Here is a 20,936-nt window from a genome sequence, read left to right as displayed (position 1 = left end):
AAATTGATTGGATCGTTCAACATGCTGCGGTGAACGTGAAGGACTTAGGTCGCTGATTAGTTTCGTGGGCCCATCGTATTCATGGGCCGATACTGTCACTATCAATTACGAACTTATTTCAGAAGTGGGCCGCCACATTTCTGAGCTTTACATTATGCACCGTTGGTTCCTTACCCTTAACCAAATCAATGCATAAATAATTAGGATACACAAAGAGTAATTTGTAACATAGTGAATAATATATGATTGATATGTTAACGGGTAAATATAAAAAAATAATTCATATGTAAGGATTGTGATTTCAAGGTTAAAATATTGTCTTTGGGGAGCAGGAAATGAAAAATAGTGAAAGAGATTAAACGTAAGATAGAAAATTTACATAGATAACCAAATCGCTCTATTTTTACGTGAAGGTGTTTTGGTTAGGTAGATTTAAGAAGAAATTAAAGAGGTGGTTAGAAATCATCTCATTAAAAAATTAAAATAAAATTTGAAATTAAATTTATCTAAATCTAAAAAGATGTCACCTTTTGTAAATTAATTTTACAAAGGGAAAAGGGTCTGATATACCCCTCAACTTTGTCATTTAGAGCTGATATACCTTTTGTTATGAAAGTGGCTCATATATACCCATACTTGTAAACAAATGGCTCACATATACCCTTTTCCTCTAACGGAAATGAAAAAAATAATAATTTTAATCTAAATTTTTATTATTTTTTTCTAAAAAATATAATCTCATATGAGTAAATTTAATCCTCGTCAAACATATTTTTTTTGACTTTTTTTTGTTTCAATGACTAATTTATAATTATTATTTTGATAATCAAATTTATTTATGTTTCACTAATATTCTTGTAAAACTTATTGTAGATGACCAAAATTTTTCTTCGAATACGAAATTAAATTACAATACACACACAAAAAATATTTGAATTTTTTATTATTTAAACTAAGGAATGAAAGAAAAACAAAATAAGAATAAGAAATTCTAATAATTATAATAAAAGAAGTCAAAAAATAATTTATGTATGAAAAAAATTAAAATATACCTTGAACTTTGATAGAAGAATCATATATACCCCTAAATAATTTTTTAAAAAAAATTAGAAGTAATAAATATAAATTTAAAACTAATTTTTTAACTTCCGTTAAATGAAGGGTGTATGTGAGCCATTTTGTAACGGCAGGGGTATATGTGAGCCGTTTGTATAACGGTAAGAGCATATATGAGCCACTTTTATAACGAGGGGTATATCAGCTCCAAATGACAAAGTTGAGGGGTATATCAGACCCTTTTTCCTTTTACAAATATCACATAAATTGAGACGCTCATAATGTATTCTTTATTCTTTCTCATTTAGTAATTAAATAAAATAATTGACAAATTCGTTTTTTTAACTTATGCCTATATTGGTAATAATAATATAGGACTGTTGTAACTTGTAAGTACGATTTATTATAGTCTTATATGGAATCTAATAATTTAACTCATATTTTGCACCAAAAAAATTAAAAAACGCATTGTACAATTGATTGGGAAAAAAAAAAGTAGGAACAGTTTGGAAGATATTTTACTGAGAAAGACAAAAGTTAATAATTTCCTCAAGAAAGAAGTCAAAGCACAATGAGAATGATAGGAAGTTATTGATTTTTTCACACAATATAATAATATCACTTATGCACAATAGATTTTAATTGCATTATTTCTAACAATTCAGTATTAATTAAATGATATCACAATTAATATTTTATTAAATTTGTGAGAATTAACTTGAGGGATGTATCAAAATTAAAAACAGGAATTTTAATTATTTAAAAATAATTATTTTTAGTTAAATATTACTAAGATTAATATCAAAATTAGTGATATTTTTATAATTAAAAGCGTGATTTTTTTTTAATTATAGTTTTTTACCCTGTACTACGTGGATCCCCTCTACTTCAACAAGATTAATTTTATAAAAAAATTGTAGGTGAGAGTTCTAACTTTTTAAGCACAAGAGATTATTTACCGTTTCCAAAAAAATTTGTCTAGTATTTAGGTATATTAATAACAACTTGGAGATCTCTCATGTGCAAATATGAATGATTATTTTATTAGAATATTTCATCTCATTTTTATGGAATAGTCATTTTATTATATCTTAATATGAATGATATGATAAAATAATTTAAATCCGGAGCCTAAAGGGTGAAAAATGTTAACAAAAAATTTAAAATAATATATGAAATTTCTTTTTAATCAAATTCGCCGTAGCGATTTTGTCCGCCAGAAAAAATAAAATCATTGCTATAACAACGATTTGTTAAATTTGATTTTTTTTTTTAAAAAAAAAAAAAAATCGCTCCAAAATTCAAAATAATTTTTTTTTATAACTTTTTTTTAGTATGTCGCTGCTTGTGCACGAGTTAAGTTTAAATTATTATATTTTTTTTTTTGCTTCTTTTTCTTTTTAAAGAAAGGTTAAATCAATTTTTTTTATTTTTTTAAATCAAATCACTAAAAAATTTAATTATTATTTTTATTTAATTTTTAAAATCAAATCACTAAAAAAATTTAAAATCGTTGCCTTGGCAGCGATTTGATTTTAAAAAGTAAATAAAAAATTTTATTTAAAAATCGCTGCCTTGACATTTTAAAAAAAAAGTAAGCAAAAAATAATAATTAAAAAAAATTAAACTTAAGTCGCTGCCTCAGCAGCGACATATTAAAAAAATTATTTTGAAAATCGCTCCCAACAGAGCGATTTCGTTTATCAAATTTAAATCGCTGCTATAGCAGCAATTTTGCTTTTTTCGGCGGACAAAATCGCTACTTTGTGAGCGATTTTGCCGTTTTGATTAAAAAGAAATTTCATATACCGTTTTGAAATTTTTGTTAACATTTTTCACCTTCAGGCTCCGAACTCAAAATAATTTAGAACTAACTAATATCACAACAAAATATGGATAATGATATACAATTAATCTCAAAATTATGATTCTTATCTCACATATCAAATGATCTCTAGTGTTTAAACGTAAAATAATTTTGAATCATTAAGGTGAATAAATCAAGTTTATTTTTTTCATTTTACTAAAGATAGATTTTTACTTTCCGTTGTCATTTTTTGAGTATCCATGTTGCACTATATTGTTCATTTGAACTGACGTTTTCAACAATATATTTTTCTTAACAAAAACTCAATTAATTATAAATGGATTAGTTATACTATTACACCATAACTAATATTTAAAATATTTATAGCATTTATAGTGTAATAAGGCAAGTAAAAGTGAATCGAGAAAAAAATATGTAATTGAAGTTTTTTTAATAAATTTTAGATACTCACGCTTTTTCAAAGAAATGTTAAGTACTTTCCACGAGAAATAGAACAGATTCATCCTGCACTCGAAAGAGACTTCTGAAAAAAAAAAGGAGCACAAGCAATTTTAATGGCCAATCACCATTTTTTTATATATATTTTTCTGACATCCATAGTTTTTTTTATTCGTCGTGTATTATTTATTACTCATCACATTTATTTTCAAATAAAAGTGCTTGGCATCAAATTCTAATGAACAAAAAAAGGGAAATTTAGTGACAAATAAAAATAGCATTAATAACGTAATTGCGCTACAGCTTGGAAGAAAAACAATCCTCATTATTTAAACTGTTTTTTTAATTAACAAATGCAAGTGTCTCGACTATCATTTTATTTGGTTTTTGTTAATATACTTTTTTATGTGCTTCAAAATGATTCTCTTATTAATTGTGACATCTTCATTGCTTAGGTCTTTTTCTCCTTTTAAATTTGCTTTAATGTATATTATTTGAATTAATGATATTTCAAAAACAATATCTTTATTTTCGTAAAGTAGACGTAAATTAGTATATACTTTATCTTTATTGAACCTTATCAATGAAATTACGCTAAATATGTTACTGTTGTTTTCTTCAGGATTGATTGAATAATTTTTTTAAAAATATGAAAGAAATTTTCTAACCGATAAAAGAGTTCATTCAAGCCTAAGTTCGAAAAAAAATAACAAATGAATATGAAAAGAAGAAGAAAAGGCTGTGTGCAAAAGGAAGTAGTACCTTTGGAATCAGGTTGACTCATACACAATTAGTCCTAAATCATTTGCCAGAGTTTTCTCTTTTAATATTTATTACATACTTTGCATAATTTTAAACATGTTTATTATTAAGTTTTCTGCTTTACTGGGCTCATCACATCAAATAATAATACTGAATTTAATACCAAAAATATAGATATTATATGATTCCGTTAAAACAATAAAGAAATAGATATTATATAAATAGAGTACCAAAGGCACATGCACACTGAATCTCTGATTTAATTTTTCATGTAGTATTTCTTTTAAACGTGTTAATTTGGTTATTATATTACCTCTTACACGCCAGTAGATTATCACTCTACTTATAAATATGAAATATTTTAACTTGCACAGTGAATTGTTGAGTCGAATTTATTTTTTTGACAATATATATATATATATAAACTATCAAAAAATTTAGACTCTAAACAAACCATGATTAGACATTGAAATATGTCAAGACGCCACATTTATGTCACATTTTTTATAATTAAATATGTGCAACCACATGTTATGATAAGTTGATTATGTAAAAATTCACAATCCAGAAAATTAACAAGCGAGTGTAATTAATTATTTTTTAATATTATATTTTCATTACAAAAATTGAATAATTTAATTACACTGACATGATCATACCTTGTTTAAAGGACACTTTTTTTATCATGCTTAATTCTTTTTTAAATGAATAATTTTCCACATGCCTCTTACATGAAACTCGATTAAAATAATAATTACAATAATATATTAATATGATTGTGTTATTGAAAATTTTTAAATTTTTTTATTATCTTTAATTTCATATAGTCAATAAAATAAATAGGTGACCGCTCCTTTAAATATACCAATCATTTTAATCATTCAACTTGTCAAAGTAATAAATATCTCACCTCTCATGCTTCATTCATTGCTTATAATACAAACAAAACTAAGTTGTAAAAAATATCTTCTTATAATAAATCATAGTCTCAATTAACCGACTTTCTCTTATGTTTAAGTACAGCTTTTACACAATAAATAACAGCCAATTAAACTAAAATGTGAACTTTTTGAAACGTGTCATCAAAATTGCTAAAGTAAAATAAATAATTATAGAAAAAATCTACTGGACACGTGGCACGTTCCCATTGTTGGTTAAAATCAAGAAGTCCCGTGAAGTGAGCCGCGTAAAACTAACTAATCATCCAACGAGCCTCTCGTTTGCTTACACCACCCCATATTCCAAGATATCTACCTTTCTCCAATTTGCCTTTTTGACTCTATACAATTTATGAGATAAAAAACACATTTAAATTTGACGAGATAAATATATTATTAGGTTTATTTTTAAGCTGTTGATAAAACTCAATTTCGTAACATGAATATATTTGAAATTTTTCACTAAATTTTAAAGTATTTTAAATATTTTTTTTAATTGTTATTAGTAAGACACGTATATTTTATCTCATCGATATAAGGAAAAAAATATGGTTAGTTTGAATATAGAGTATATTGGAATTAAAATATGGAGTGTCTAATTTATTTTTATTTAAAAATCAATTAAGTGAACTTAAAAAAAATAAAATATGATAATTATTTTGAGATAGAAACAATACTAAGAATCCCATACAAAGTGTAACAGGCTACCGGGCGTGAACGTGTACATGTGTACAAACTATACGATTTGATTCCTTCTGTGGGAGATCTTTTACCCACTTGTTGCAGTATTTTTGTGTGTTAATTAAGTTGTACTTAATACTTATAAAATAGTACTTATATCTTTATATAATGTGGCAGAACTAATTATTAAGAGATTAACAATTAAGAACGCCACACAGCAGACTTAAATATGGAACTAATCATTTTTGGTTCATTAAGAAAGATAAACATTATATATTTTTATATTAGACAAAAAAAATTGATGAAAGAAATTCAATAAATTCCGTTGGATTTTTTACTATTTAGCTCCACCCATGCATTTTAAAGTTAATTTGGGGATGTATTTTGAAAATAATTTTATTACAAAGCTTTTTGAAAAATATAGAATAATATTGTTTTGAATGATTAAAACTTGTAAAAATATTGTTAAATGTCAGTATATGAGTTTTTTTTAAAAAAAATAAAATAAAACATCGACTCCCTTCTTCACTAAAAAATATATTTGAGAATTTTGTTTGCAGAATATTTAATAAATCACCCTAAAAAATCCTTCTTTAGTAAACAATTAAAGCAGTAAAAGTCTAAAAAAAATTATGTTATACTCCCTCTATTCTTTTTTACTTGTCAAATTTAGATATTTAATTCTTTTTCACTTGTCAAATTTAGATACTTAATTCTTTTTTACTTGTCAAATTTAGATATTTAATTCTTTTTCACTTGTCAAATTTAGATATTTAAAACTAGAGACGAAGATAGAATAAATAGGAGTGCTAGCGTGGAAAGTATTTTGATGCTTCATTCATTACCACTAACTATTGAGCTATCAATCAGTTTTGCTAAAGATTCAGAAGTTAATATATACATATTATTATTTAATTTTTTTAATATAAATATAAAATCTATGAAAAAATTAATGTATTTGTCTGAACTTCCATGTATATTAATCTAATCTAATATTAATGTGATTAAAAAAAATATATTCATAAGTAAAACAAAAAATGTAGAATCTTCTTTCATTGCAAATTGTAATTTGTCTATGACTTGGGCACAGCTGTCAAAAATATCCTAGCATTATACCAAAAAAAAAAAAGTAAAATATCATACCGGCAACCGGCAACCGGCAAATTCTCAAAACCTTATAATATAGTACGTGTATACTACTATACTACTTGATTCTATTCGTACTTCTCGTCCGTTTTGGACACTGTTTGAGATTTTTTTTAAAAAAAATTACATTTTAGTTTATTCTTATTTTTATAATAATAATAAATGAAAATTATTTATAATATAGAAATTAGAAAGTGCCTTTTTCTTTGAAGCTGGCATATATATTAGACCTCAACTACACTACAATTGTTGATAAGCGTAAGTCTTCTGCGGTGCTCATACTTCGCTTTCACCGCCGGAAATCACTGCTTTTCCGGTGACCGTGCTACTGCTTTTTCGGTGACAGTGCTGCGTATTATTAGGACGTAAGTTTTTTTTTTTGATGAATTGAGATGAATTTCCATGTCCATTTTATTAATATTGAAATTTTGATCCTATTTTAATGGCTGAAACAACTTTTTGGTTATTATTATATATGTTTGCGTTTACTGATTCAGTTCAACTCAAAAACCATATGGTTTAACCTTTCCGTGTATTTTCAGGGAAACAGTTGTGAACGTGATTTGACTTATTTTGTCGGTTCATTTATACTTGTTTTTGCAGGTTTTGGGATCTCGAATTTTGAAATCAAAGAAGAAAGTAAGGTGAAGCCTTTTTGTGGATCCGAATCAAAAGGGTTGAGACTTTTTTTTTCTTCTTTCTTGTTGCTAGTATTCTGGGTTTCGGTTTTGAGTTTTTGAGTTGTTGTTTTTTTCAACCCTCAATATAACCTCTGGTTTAAGAGTTTTTGAGTGGACAAAAATGGGAGTGAAAGTTGCCACTACATGTTTGCAATGGGCTCAACCTTTTGTTCCTCACTCAACTTCTTCTTCTTCTCAAACTTTTGCTTCTGCAATTTCTTCTCCTTCTTCCTCAAAACGCCAGTTTAGCAGAAAAGGGTCTCTTATTTGCCGGTATGTCCATAGGCTGGACAAATCGGCACTTTTTGGTACCCAATTGCTGAATCTATACAGATCTAAATCTTGTGAGCAGCTTAAGCCAAGGACTAGAACTATTAGAAGGGCTTCTAGCACCAGCTCCAGCTTAGATTCATTTTCAGATGAAGAGTTTTCGAAAGAGATACAAGAATTGGCAAAGAAGTTCCAGTTATCAGACGTTGAAAATCCCAGTGCTATAAGTTCTCGGAGTGACTTTGTGGAAACAAGGGATGAAAGTAGTAGCAGCGATAATAAGTTTTTGGAGAACCAGAGGCCGTTTGATCCTCTAGAACAACCAGATTGGCCTGAAAGAGACGAGATAATTCCTGCGAATATCGAATGGAAGGCGAATAGTGTGGATCTCCCCTTTTCTCTTAGGATTATAAAGAGAAAAAAACAATGGCAAGATGGGATCAGAGAAGCAGGAGAGTCAGCATACTGTTCAGTAAAAAAAGCATTTTCGAATATGGTGTTCATAATTCGAGAGCTGCAAAGCTATACTTTGCAGATGAGGGAATTGCTGTTTTATGAAGATCTACAGGGGATCTTAGTGAGAGTACAGAAGGAGATGCATGCATCTTTTGTTTGGTTATTCCAGCAAGTATTCTCACATACACCAACTTTAATGGTATATGTGATGATACTGTTGGCTAATTATAGTGTTCACTCTATGGCAAGCAGTGCTGCTATTGCTGCTACACCGCCACCTCTCACCGAGACTGTTTCTACTATAGATGAGAGTCATTTCAACCAGAAATTTGATTCTTCTGCAATTAAGACATTTTCAGTGTCATCTTCAAGTGGAAAAGTTACTTCAATTGGTGGAGGCAATGGAGGTGGTGGGAGCTACAAGCCAATTGCTAGTGGAAATGATGGTGATGGGAGGTTTGACGGACAGATGCGGAATGGAATTTCTTCAATCGAGAGCAGTAGGGTGGGTGAAGAAGAGTGTGTATCTGGACAAGAAACAACAGAAGAAGAGTTGCAGATTTGGAATTCAATTGTAGATGAAGCTTCTAAGATGCAGGCTTCAGTTAGAGATGAGTCCTTGGATCATGAAACCATGCAAAGATTTGTCTCTCCAATAAACGCAAATATTGAAGTCAGCAACTATGCAGAATATATCAAAACAGAGCTTCTGTATCTAGTGGAGCTAAAGCAAGAACCGCAAAATACACTATTGCTAACCAATTATGCTCAATTTCTTTTCTTGGTCGCCCAGGATTATGACAGGTACCAAAATTTTCTCTCTTATTCTTATGTTAGATTTTTATCCTTTATTTGTGCTAATGAGAACTTTACCTAATTGGGAAGATTCAGTCCTGATTTTTTTGCTCAATTAGCTGATAACATAAGGTCAAAATAGTTCTTAGAAAAATTGTTTTGGAGTGCTTGAAAAATCACCTTCACAAAGCAATTGTCTTTTTTTTGATTTATTTGGGTGGGATAGTATCTTGATAGAGGAGTGTGTGGTAGTACTTCAAAACTTTCCCAAATTATACTATGCTGAGTGGTCCCAAGGTGTGGGTTCCCATTGAAATATCATACTGTATTTAGTCCCTATTTTAGACTACTATGTTGCTTTGATCCTTCAAAAATACTGTTGCATCCGTGTTATATCCTTCTAAATAGTAATTAGACATTTTTAGTCATAGAAAATCACTACGTTGCTCGGATCCTTCAAAAAATACCGTAGCATCCGTGGTGTCATATCCCTCCAAATAGTATGTATTTTGGAGAATTAGAGTGGGACAACGTTAGAGCAAGTTATAGAGGTTTAGAAGCACTATATACTCTTCAATTATTGGTTTGCTATGGACTGATTTTTGTGTTGTTGTTACAATACAGAGCAGAAAAGTACTTCAAGAAAGCAGCAGAGGTGGAGCCAAAGGATGCAGAGGCATTGAATAAGTATGCAAATTTTCTCTGGAAAGTAAGGAAGGACCTTTGGGCTGCAGAAGAGACCTTTAATCAAGCTATAGCTGCAGAACCAAACAATAACTTTTATGCAGCTAATTATGCTCATTTTCTTTGGAATACTGGTGGTGAAGATACTTGTTACCCGCTCGACTCTTCCAATACCGATCTATAATCCCAAAACGGAGAAGAGAATAAAGATGATTATTGTGGAAGATGTAAGGACAAAAAACAAGAAGACGAGATCGAAGAAAAAATCTTATTGGTTAAAGAGATACAATTGAGAAAAATAAAATAAAGGGATAACAACAAGGGTGTCCAAGATAATTTTGGTTTTGCTACATTTGATCAACTGCTTCACTTGGACTTTCCCTTTTGTTTGTTAATTGCTGGACTGTGGTGTTGTTGGAGACAAGGAAGAGCAAGGAGGGTGACTTGGGTTTGTTAATTAACAAACCATATCCCTTTGGCCTTATTTAAATAATAATATGATACAGCTCCTCTTCAAATGTGTAAATTCAGCAAGTCTTGGCTATTTTAGATCAGAGAAAAGTGAAGAGGGTCTCTACTTGGGGATTTTTCTGTTTTCTTTAACATTTTCCCTTTTTTTTCTTTCTTTTGTTTTGCATAGTTCACATGGCCAAATTGTAATTAAACTTTTGTTAATAGATAATCGCAATAATGCGTAACTTTTGTTACTTGCTCGTTATCAGAAACTCTCTCTGTTTCACTTTTCAAGTAGAAGTAAAATTTGCGTATACTTTTCTTCGTTATTGTTATTGTTATTGTTATTGTTGTTGTGTAGCTTTGTTGAATGACATGATCCGATGCGTAGGGTAGCCCATGCTTTGTGCTGTGTGGACGCTGTATGCACTAAACGCAGTACGGCTTGGCACATGAAGATGGTTCTATTACAACAACCGTACTGTTTATTTTAATATAACAAATATAATATATGTCCATCTACTGTAAAATCTATATTTTTTTTCTTTGTACAAGAAGGTAAGAGAATGTTTATAAATATGTTATCTTTTTTGCATAGAAAAGAGTCATGACACATTGTCACGTGACTATGCTAGAAGTACCAATCTAAATGTCTCTTTCGTGTTATGATGCCGTCGATCATAGTAGATGTAAATAAAATACTTACGATATTTACACCAAATTATATCTAAAATTGTTATTTAAAAACATATATATATATAATATCATACTGTATTTAGTAATCAACAATCGGTAATATAGCCAAAAAAAAAACGCTTTAAATGTTTTTAACTCTTATTCTATATACTTGCGTCATTTTGTTAAACTCCTTATTTTCTATTTTTATTTGAGTTTGCTAATAAATAATAATGATGATAATTTTCTTTTCTTCTTCTGGGAATAATAAAAGGGCCAGTCCATTATAGATAGAACTTATCTTTCTATAAATCACAAAAAAAATTGAGAAATTAGAGTCCTTTCGTTCACGACGAAGATTTGGTTGCAATTGTGTGGACCTTAGCTTCTGCTCCAAATAAATAATTGAAGGTGGCGCACTATCACTTTATTTATATTAATACACGTGAGACATATTTAAATAAAATAATAAAAATTGATTAAAATATCTGTTCAGTATTTGAAGATCTTTCTTAAAATAATTTTCTTTTTCTAAATTGAAAAATTAGTGGAATTACAGATTGTAATCAAATTATTAGCGAACATATATAATGTGCCTGACATACGATCTTATGATAGTTGGTAGATAGTCGCAATTTGTTTTGTAATGTTTTATAATTTTTTATAATGTTATATTTTTATAAGAAATTTGATTTTTTTTAAAATATAAAAGATAACAAAAGGACGAATAAGAAATATTTGCATGATTAGTTTTTAAATTCAAATTATAAAATGTTCAATTGACCAATTTTCGCCGATTACAATCCTCGTGATTCTCACGGTACTCCATACTTTTTGATAAAGGAAAATGCTCGACATAATTAAGAAATCATTTTACACGGAAAGCATTTTAATTTATTTGTTCTATTTTAATTTAATATGAAATTTAAGAAATTAATTTTTAATCTTATGATATTAAATTAAAAATATGTTAATTTTGTATTATCAAACATGTTACATGTAAAGTTGAAAACAAAAAGCTATTAAAAAAGAGAGATTTTTTTACTCATTAAAAAGAAAATAAGGGGAATAATATGTTTCGTGCTTGTTCTACTTACGTAATTAACAGTAAATTGAATTTAGAGATTAATTAATTAAAATGTTTAATATTTATACAATGTCTCTGTCAATATTTTTCTTTCTTCAAACTCTGGAATTACAATTGTTATATTCTAATATGATTTTTTTTCCATTCAAATTATAAGTAATTAGCATATGAGATCTTTTTCATTAATTTAATTATCCCTTGATTTAGCTAGTGTATTTGTCACAACACAAGGAGCGGGAAATTAGGAACAATTTTCGTGCTAGCTCATATTCGAATCAAATTAAATTAATATTCGCACATTACAAAATTTACTTCTAAGAACGACACTCCTTTCCATCTCAAGCTCTCATAAGCTTAATTATGAATTCTTATTAAAGTCAAGAGATTCAATCATCTTATCATAACTCATTTCACCGTAAATACATCTGCTTTAAACTAAGGTTACTTTGCAGCAAGGTAGCACCGTCAATATACAATTAATGTAAGACATTTACTTTAATTTCAACACCATACTTCCATATGAAAGACCATATCATACACAACTACTTCATGTGATTTTCTTTAATTTGCTTAGTTCAGTGTACGAGGAAATTCCACATTTGGTAGGGTGTGGTGGCCAGAGGAACATAAATTAATACCACTAATACATCTTTCTTCATTTATTTTCTCCTTTTATTTTGTAAATTTTATTATAATATTTTTTACCTTTGTTTTTTACATGTTATATTTTGTCTTTCAAAAGTCAAACGGCATTACTTTTGGTCAGTATTTTCAAATTTATTCTTTCATTATGTTAATACGAGAAAAATTGCAACTTATAATATTTTTTATGTAATTTTTGAATACTTAAATTTTAATTATTGAATTAATCTAACTCAATTTAGCTTTAAGTATTAGTCAAGTTATAGAGGTGTATGGAGGAGGTAATATTGTTCTTTTTCAAAATTAAAAAAAAATCACATTTGAGAAATAAAGCTTAGCTAGTTTGTCACACAATACATATAGTGAATATTGAAACAAATTAATATATTCCTACTCCAAGAAATAAGAATGTGTATATATAATGAAGTTAATTCAAAATAATATATGTATTTACTAAATTCTTTTGACGTGAAGATTTATCATACATAATCTCTCAACCTTACAAGAGTAAAATTTATGTACGTCCTAGTTTTAAAACTATATTTATGAGATCGCAGTAATTAAATATTTTATTGTGTTTACGCAAGAGAAAGCTGATAACTGTATATTTGGGTAAGTGTTTGATATTTTAAGGTACAAATAACAGATTACAGAGCTTGACATTATAAGGAGGCAATAGCAGGTTAACTCAACCAATGTGACACAATCTAACATCTAAATGGTATAAATATGTAAAATTTTATTTTTCACAAGAAAAAGTAACTATCGTTTATGTTTTCTCATTGCTACAAACCAAAGTTTGAATATACAAATCATTTAAAGAGATTTAACCGTATGATCAAGAGTAAATTTTAAAAATAACTATGACTATCAGAAGAAGGATAGAGACGTGCAATACACTTTATTTTGATCAAATCTCATAAAGTCATATTTTCTGTAGAAAATAAAATAAAATACTTTCGCTTCTTATATACCCCTAATATAACAATGTTCATAGTATATTTGAGTGTGTTATTTAATTATTTGAAAATAATAACTTCATGATTCAGCAATTTTAAACTATGCTTTTATAAATCTTATTTAACACTTTGATGATCAATGAAAAAGTATATTATTAAGTCATGTTCATTTGTGGAAAAGTTAAAGAGGAGAAGACACATATCACGAGCACAATAACTTGCTTTTTTGACATTTCGACTTGAAATTGTCCACTTGTTTTCATATATATTAGCCTTTTCTTATCCATAATGGACCTAAAATAGCTTACGTTTTGTATCTGTATTTATGTCTTTTCGTGAATGCATCGGCCCACTTAATTAAATTCATCGAATTATATAAGATGTTTATTACGTTTTAAAATAAGTGTTATTTCAATAAAAATTATTATTTATTAAGATATCAATAAATATAATGTGGGGTCTATTAAATTATTTGAATTTAATAAACGTTTTTGGAAATGTATGGACTTAAAGTTGGTTTTTTCTATTTTGCTAAGATAACGTTTATTTTGAGATGAAGAAAGTAAATAATTCTTTAATGTGAATACCCAAACTCGAAGATACTTAATAGTTAATACCCAACATAACACATGGACAATGCTAATATTAGCTTATCAAATCGTTATTCTTTTGTTGATATATTTTCTCAAAAATATTCATCACGCAACATGGATAAAATAGGAAAAATAAAGACATGATATATATATGTACTTTCGAATGTGCATTAGGTGCTTATCCACTCATATTGACTTTATGTTAACACTCCTATTTTATATTTGTATTACGTAATGTACACGTATAGCTAAGGATATAGATGTATTATTTGAATACGAAGCATGTGTATTTCATCAATCAATAAAATTTAGTGCTTTGGTTACTTGAATTGTACCTTTTGGTGAGAATTCGATTTCCTGCACAACTTTCATGCAACTTCTTGGATATTTTTAGTAGCTCACTACTTTAAAAACAATTTAAAAGTAAACAATCTGTCTACCCGACCCACACATACTATGATAAAATCTACTTATATTTCACCATCTTTTAAGTTTACTTGTGAAATCTTATTGAGTATCGTCGTTGTTATGATGACTAAATTCAATGATATTAGAAGAAATATGGGCTTTTGTAGGCCTAGTAGACCAGTAAATTGGGCTTTAAAACTTATTGATCTGAAAGAAATGGCTAACTGGGCGTACTCAATTTCAAATAGGATGGATTTTTCTGAATCCAGCTACAAATACATGGCATACATTTTTTATCTTTACATATACTAAAATTCCTAAATTGTGAATAATTAATACACACGTCATTTTGGTTTATAATTTAATCTTAGTAAATTTATATAATTTGATAGTAACACAATAAAATGTAATTTAATAGAGGAACTTTCACACAAAGACACTCAAAAATAACCTAATTACTCTCCAAAACTATAGTTTGATGATTGAAATACGTGGCTACATGTTAAAGGAGGAGAGAGGCAAGCGAGAGATGACAAAGAGTGGTAGAGAGATGAATTGTATATGTATACCAGTTAGATAATTGTATATTATAAACATATATTTGTAAATATGGCAAGCGAGATTGAGAGAGGTGAGAGGGAGAAGAGAAGCGAGCGAGAGATGACAGATAGTGGGAGACAGGTTAATTGTATATGTATATCGGTTAGATGATTATATACTATACATATGCATTTGTATGTATGACAAGCAAGATTTGGAGAGGGAGGAGAGAGGGAAAAGAGTGGGACATGGGTGAATTATTTTTGTATATTGGTTAGATAATTGTATATTATACATATGTATTTGTATACACTGCGAATTATACATTTACAAAAGTGGCTAATTATACAAACTCGAAGTAAGCCCACGTAATTCATGTATAATATTAGTCGCGAATCGTAATTATTGCAAACTATAGCTATGATGAGTAATTAAGTAGTATAAGTTTGCTTAACCGCGTAAATTTTCCGATTAAATATTGAAAAAATTTGACTACCGCAAACCAATATTTAGGCCTAAGACACGGGCCCACAGCCAGTTCAACCCCTAGCAAGTGATCTTTAGGCCCAACATATTTGAGGCCCAAAAGTTATTAAAATATTTTTTTACAGTAATTATTTCTTATCATTTGTATTTTTCGTCTAATAAATTTCCATTTTCTCTCTTTATCAATTTATATCATTAATTTTTTAAAAAATAACACCTTCTAAACAAATACTTGTGAAGTTACGATTCATAACACGTGAACCAAGTTTTTGATCCGATTAATAAGCTTCTTATGATCATTGAGCAAACATAATTATTAATCTAACCCCCCCCCCCTCTTTTGGAAAAATACAAACTAATTTAATTTTTTTTCATAGAATACTTTGAAGGAAAATACTTTTTCTTCAGATTAATTTTTCATAGCTTAAGTGATGTTTAGGACTGTGATTTATTTAGATACTAAAAATTCCCGAATAATTTAATTAAAAGTTAATAGTGGTAAGTCGAATAACACTAGGACTAAACTAGAATATAGCATTAATTTAGGGAGTAAAAGTGCAAATTAAAGGGGCAGGTCATCATGTTATCTCTAAATGAGTAATTAAGCATTTACAGTAATTGAGAGAGGTATTAATATGGAGCTTAATGTCGTCCATAATTCCCTCTTATTACACTATGGAGAAAATTAAGAGCACCAATTACCTTATTAATTATCATCCTTTTAATTCATCTTATCCTCTAAAACAAAATTCAATTCCCCATTGGCTTTAAGAACAATAATTCTTCCTTTTTTTTTAAAAAAAAAATTAAAAATAAATATATTTTATCCCTAATTTAATTTACTGGGGGCGAAATGGATTAATATGAACTTTTTTTGGGTACACTAGAAAAAGTTTTTTTTTTTCTACCTCCACCTAAATATGTATATTATTGGCCTTATACTTTATATCGTAGCATTTTATGATTGTAACTGGTAAAGCAAAAAGTAAATTTTAAATGATTGGCAAAGCATTTTTCTTGTTTCTCATAAAAAAAGTCTTATTTTATTCACGTTTATACTGTTCAGTTGCTAAAAAAATAACATGTTTATTTGACTCTTACAAGGTGTGTATAATAATGGCCTTATAATTGATATTTTAGCATCTCATGATTGTTGATAAAACATAGTAAAATAAATTATTAGAATCTTTTATAAACTATTTGTCGTATTTAAGCCAAGAGTAAAAACTCAATTTTGTTGACATTTTCTCAATTTAATCATTCTTCTTCACGTCTATACAATTCATTTGCTAAAGAATCTATATGTTTATTTATCTCTTACCAATTGGCACGTTTATTGCTTGTTAATTATTTGTCTCTTACTAGATGTGTAAAATAATGACCTTATAATTAATGTTTTATAGACCATTGGTATAACATAAAAAAATATATTTTAAATGATTGAAGTTTTTTTATCTAGAGAAGTTAGTTCTTAAAAATTTTTGTAATTTATATTACGTACTTAAACCACGGGTAAAAGCTATATTTAGTTTGAAATTTTTCTAGATTAACTAATCTTCTTCATGTCTATATCATTCATTTGTTATCTTTATAATAATGACCTTATATATAATCGATTGTTTAGCCTCTTATCATTGTTGATAAAACGAAAGATGAAATTCTAAATAATTGGAAATATATATTTTTTGTACCTAGGTTTTTTTTTTTTTGCATATTGAGAGTAAAACCCCATTTAATATATTGATCAAATCTACATATTTATTTATCTCGTGCCAAATGTGTAAAATAGTGACCTTATAATTGATATTTTAGCATTTTATGACTATTGATAAAACAAAAAATAAATTAAATGACTAAAGAGATAATTTTCTTGTATCTCAGGAATATAATTTTTATGATTTTTTATTTCTGTTTATTTTTTATAAGTTACATCATGACGTACTTAAGCCAGAAATAAAAGCTCCATTTTGTTGAATTTTTTTTAGACTAACCAATATTCTTCATGTCTATATTATTATTTTGTTAAAAAGTCTACGCACTTATTTATCTCTTGCAAAATAAATTTGCACATTTGTTTGTCTTTCTTTTATCAGATGTGTCAATAATATCCTTATAATCGATAGTTTAGAATCTCCTGATTGTTAGTAAAGCAAAAGGTATTCTACGCTATAACAAGAATAACTTTTAACGGTAACAAATAGATACATTAATAAAGAGTGTTAAAGTCTTTACTGACATTAGTTAAGTGTCATTAGATCCAATATCGCTATTAGCCTTTAGGGACATATACAAAAAATGATAATTATCGCTAAAAATAGATATTTAGTGGCAATTGTAAAATAATTGCCGATAAAACTTATTTTTCATATAGTGCTAAATGGTTGAAAAAACATTTTTCTTGTACCTCGAAAAAAAAACTTTAATTTTCGTATAAGCTACATGACTTATGTATATATGCTGGACATTAAAAAAAGTCATTTCATTGATAATATTCTCAAATTAACCAATCTTCTTTACGTATATATCGTTCATTTGATGAAAATTCTACATATTTATTTATCTTTCATGTTCTTAATTTATCTATTACCAAATATTTACAATTAGTAATGTCCTTATAATTCATTTTTTTAGTATGGCATGACTTTTTCAAGTTTATTATTTGATGATCATATGTTCTTTATATTAATAAAATAAATACAATTACAAAGCTGAGGGGAGTATAAGCCCAACCCACTGTTTCAAAGCTTCACAAAAAGTAATGCTTAGGCAAAAGTTGTACTATAAGTTTTTCACAAATATATGTCTAGTGGAATAGGTAAAAATAATCATAATTTTCAAACTAAATTAATTCTATACAAAATAACTCTTTTTTGCTTATATTTTAGGGACTTCATATTTTGAGATCAAGTTTATAAGGTCCAATATTCATCAATGGAGAGGAGTATGTATAAAAACAATATACTCTTTTCATTGAATGTTTCATTTTTCTAACGTATTCGCAATTCGATTAACTTTCTTTTAACAAATTTGAATCTAGCAAATAAAAAAAATTTAAAATATTTTGACCACGAATAATACCATTCTATATTCGTCAAACGTAATTTTCCTTTAATCAAAAATTTCATTATTATTCTACTTTGAAAATACTATTTTTGGCTATTTAGAGTAGCCTTGACTTTGACTATATTGCTAACATCTCATGACTATTAATAATAAAAATAAATAAATTAAAACTCTAAATAATTAAGAAACCATTTAACTTTTTAAAAATTATACAATAATGAGAATTAATTAAGGCAGCACTAATCTCTCCCACTTTTAATTTCTTTCTACTGTTGACACAAAGAGGAAGCTCAGGAGTTACACTTACACCTCATTTCTAAACCGTTGGATTGTTTTTTAAATCAACGGCTGAGATTAATGCTCACCTCTATATACATAGTGATAACATATTATTAGCTATTTTTATGTCTATATCTTCCAAACCTAGAAGAAAACTCACTCACTTTCCTTTTATTCAAAGCAAATTTTTTTGCTGAAAATATTCCTTTTTTTTTTCTTCTTCTTTCTTTTCCATGGAAGGAGAAAGTGCTTTTCTTCCTTATCAAAATTTATCAAAAAATCATCCTCCTCCATTAACAGCCATAGATAGGTTTTTGTTGAGTCATGAAAATTATTTTCCTCAACAAAAAAATAATAATGAAAATGTTTTTAGTGATTTTTCTCATCATTTTGTTGGTGGAAATGCAAGTTTTAGTAGCCATGCAAATGGTATATCATGGCCAAATTTGCCAGAGCCAAGTGTTATGGAAGGGTTTTATATGAATGAAATACAAGAAAATAATGGTTTGTTTGATCATGAAAAAAATAAAGTTAAAGAGAGTGGAAAAAAGGTGAAAGAAGGAAATTCATCGACAAATTATTTGATCAAAGGTCAATGGACTGATGAAGAAGACAGGTATACGTTCTACTTCATCAGTGAAATTATACTGAATATGTTACTGTTGTATTTAACCTTTTTTTTTTTTTGGATTTATGAAGGAAATTGCTTAGGTTGGTAAAACAATTTGGAGTAAGAAAATGGGCACAAATTGCTGAGAAAATGGAAGCAAGAGCAGGAAAACAATGTAGAGAAAGATGGCATAATCATCTACGTCCTGATATCAAGGTTTTTTTTCTCCTACGATTGTTATTCTATTATTTAATTTTGTCGATCTAATATTTTTTTTAAAAAAAAATTCATGGTTTTTTTTCTCTAGTACACTACTTTCCTAACTATACTTATTAATGTGTCTCATTTTCTCTAGATATCTGGAAATAAGATGATCTATGAACAAAAGATTTTTGGGTGATGATGTTTTAATCACTTAGATTTATTACATCGTCCGTTTTTATATGATTTATTTGTTATGTGTACTCAATTATTTTTCAAAGACTAATTTCAAGGCCTTTTGTTGTTTTTTATTTTTAGAAAAATGAATGATCCCTCTATTAGAAAAGTTTTAGGATGTTCTTTCAAGTCCATGAAAAAACACAAAAATGTTGGTATCTAATAGAGTTATCGATCATTTTTTACAAAAAATTCAAAAAAACAAATCCTCATTTCGTTTTGCTTCTCTGAAAAGACACTTGATTACACTTTCGAGCTGACATTAAGCAAGTTCTTTCTGTTATGATAAACCGACAACACAAACATTTTTTTTTAGGGTTGGACCAAAAAGGTTAATTGATTTTTGTGGTCTTTTTACCTCTTTTTGGTCACTAGAATTTTCATCAAAAAGATGCCATTAAATTTAGGGTTTGATTTTAGGTATTTTTGTTTTCATTCTTTTTAGTAACAATTTTTTTGACTCATTTCAATCCTTCATTTTCTCGTGATTGAAAAAAAACTTTTTCTTTGACAAAGCGTCAAAGTTTGTTATAGAAGTGTGTCCACCTTATTCATAAAAGTAATTTAAAAATATATTTCTTGTAAATCATAAACATCTTTAAATTTTTTTTTTTTAATAGAAAGATACATGGAGTGAAGAAGAAGAATTGTTACTAGTGGAATCACACAAGCAACTTGGAAACAAATGGGCTGAAATTGCTAAAAGAATTCCTGGAAGGACTGAAAATGCAATAAAAAATCATTGGAATGCTACTAAAAGAAGGCAAAATTCAAGGAGAAATAAAAACAAAAAAATTCAACAAGCTGGTGATGATGATACTCAATGTGAACGCAAATCATCCTCCTCTCGTTCCACCGTTCTACAAGATTATATTAAAAGCAAGTACTTCATGAGTGATGACAATTCTCCCCCAACCGCCACCGCATTTAACGGTGGTGGCGGTGGGACTTATAGTGGCGGTGGATGCA

At 28.0% G+C, this 20,936-nt stretch overlaps 2 protein-coding genes across 2 annotated transcripts in view; both read left to right on the top strand.

Annotated features, from left to right (window-relative positions):
- The first annotated feature begins 6,918 nt into the window (after positions 1-6,918).
- LOC107023117 lies at positions 6,919-10,455 on the top strand. Its single transcript, XM_015223680.2, has 3 exons — positions 6,919-7,214; positions 7,453-9,059; positions 9,675-10,455. The coding sequence occupies exons 2-3, from the start codon at positions 7,651-7,653 to the stop codon at positions 9,916-9,918; spliced, it is 1,653 nt and encodes a 550-aa protein (XP_015079166.1). The 5' UTR covers positions 6,919-7,214; positions 7,453-7,650; the 3' UTR covers positions 9,919-10,455.
- Positions 10,456-15,160: 4,705 nt separating this feature from the next.
- The window catches only part of LOC107022512 (transcription factor MYB119-like), a 6,561-nt gene continuing 785 nt past the window's right edge, over positions 15,161-20,936 (top strand). Inside the window, exons 1-4 of the mRNA XM_015223111.2 lie at positions 15,161-15,232; positions 19,471-19,535; positions 19,619-19,745; positions 20,588-20,850. Coding sequence (XP_015078597.2) covers positions 15,161-15,232; positions 19,471-19,535; positions 19,619-19,745; positions 20,588-20,850 — 527 coding nt within the window. The remainder of the gene's footprint in view (positions 15,233-19,470; positions 19,536-19,618; positions 19,746-20,587; positions 20,851-20,936) is intronic.

Source organism: Solanum pennellii, chromosome 6 (genome assembly GCF_001406875.1).
Source record: "Solanum pennellii chromosome 6, SPENNV200".
Taxonomy (NCBI): Eukaryota; Viridiplantae; Streptophyta; class Magnoliopsida; order Solanales; family Solanaceae; genus Solanum; species Solanum pennellii.
Note: the sequence above shows the minus strand (reverse complement) of the source record. Positions and strands in the feature narration are given on the sequence as shown.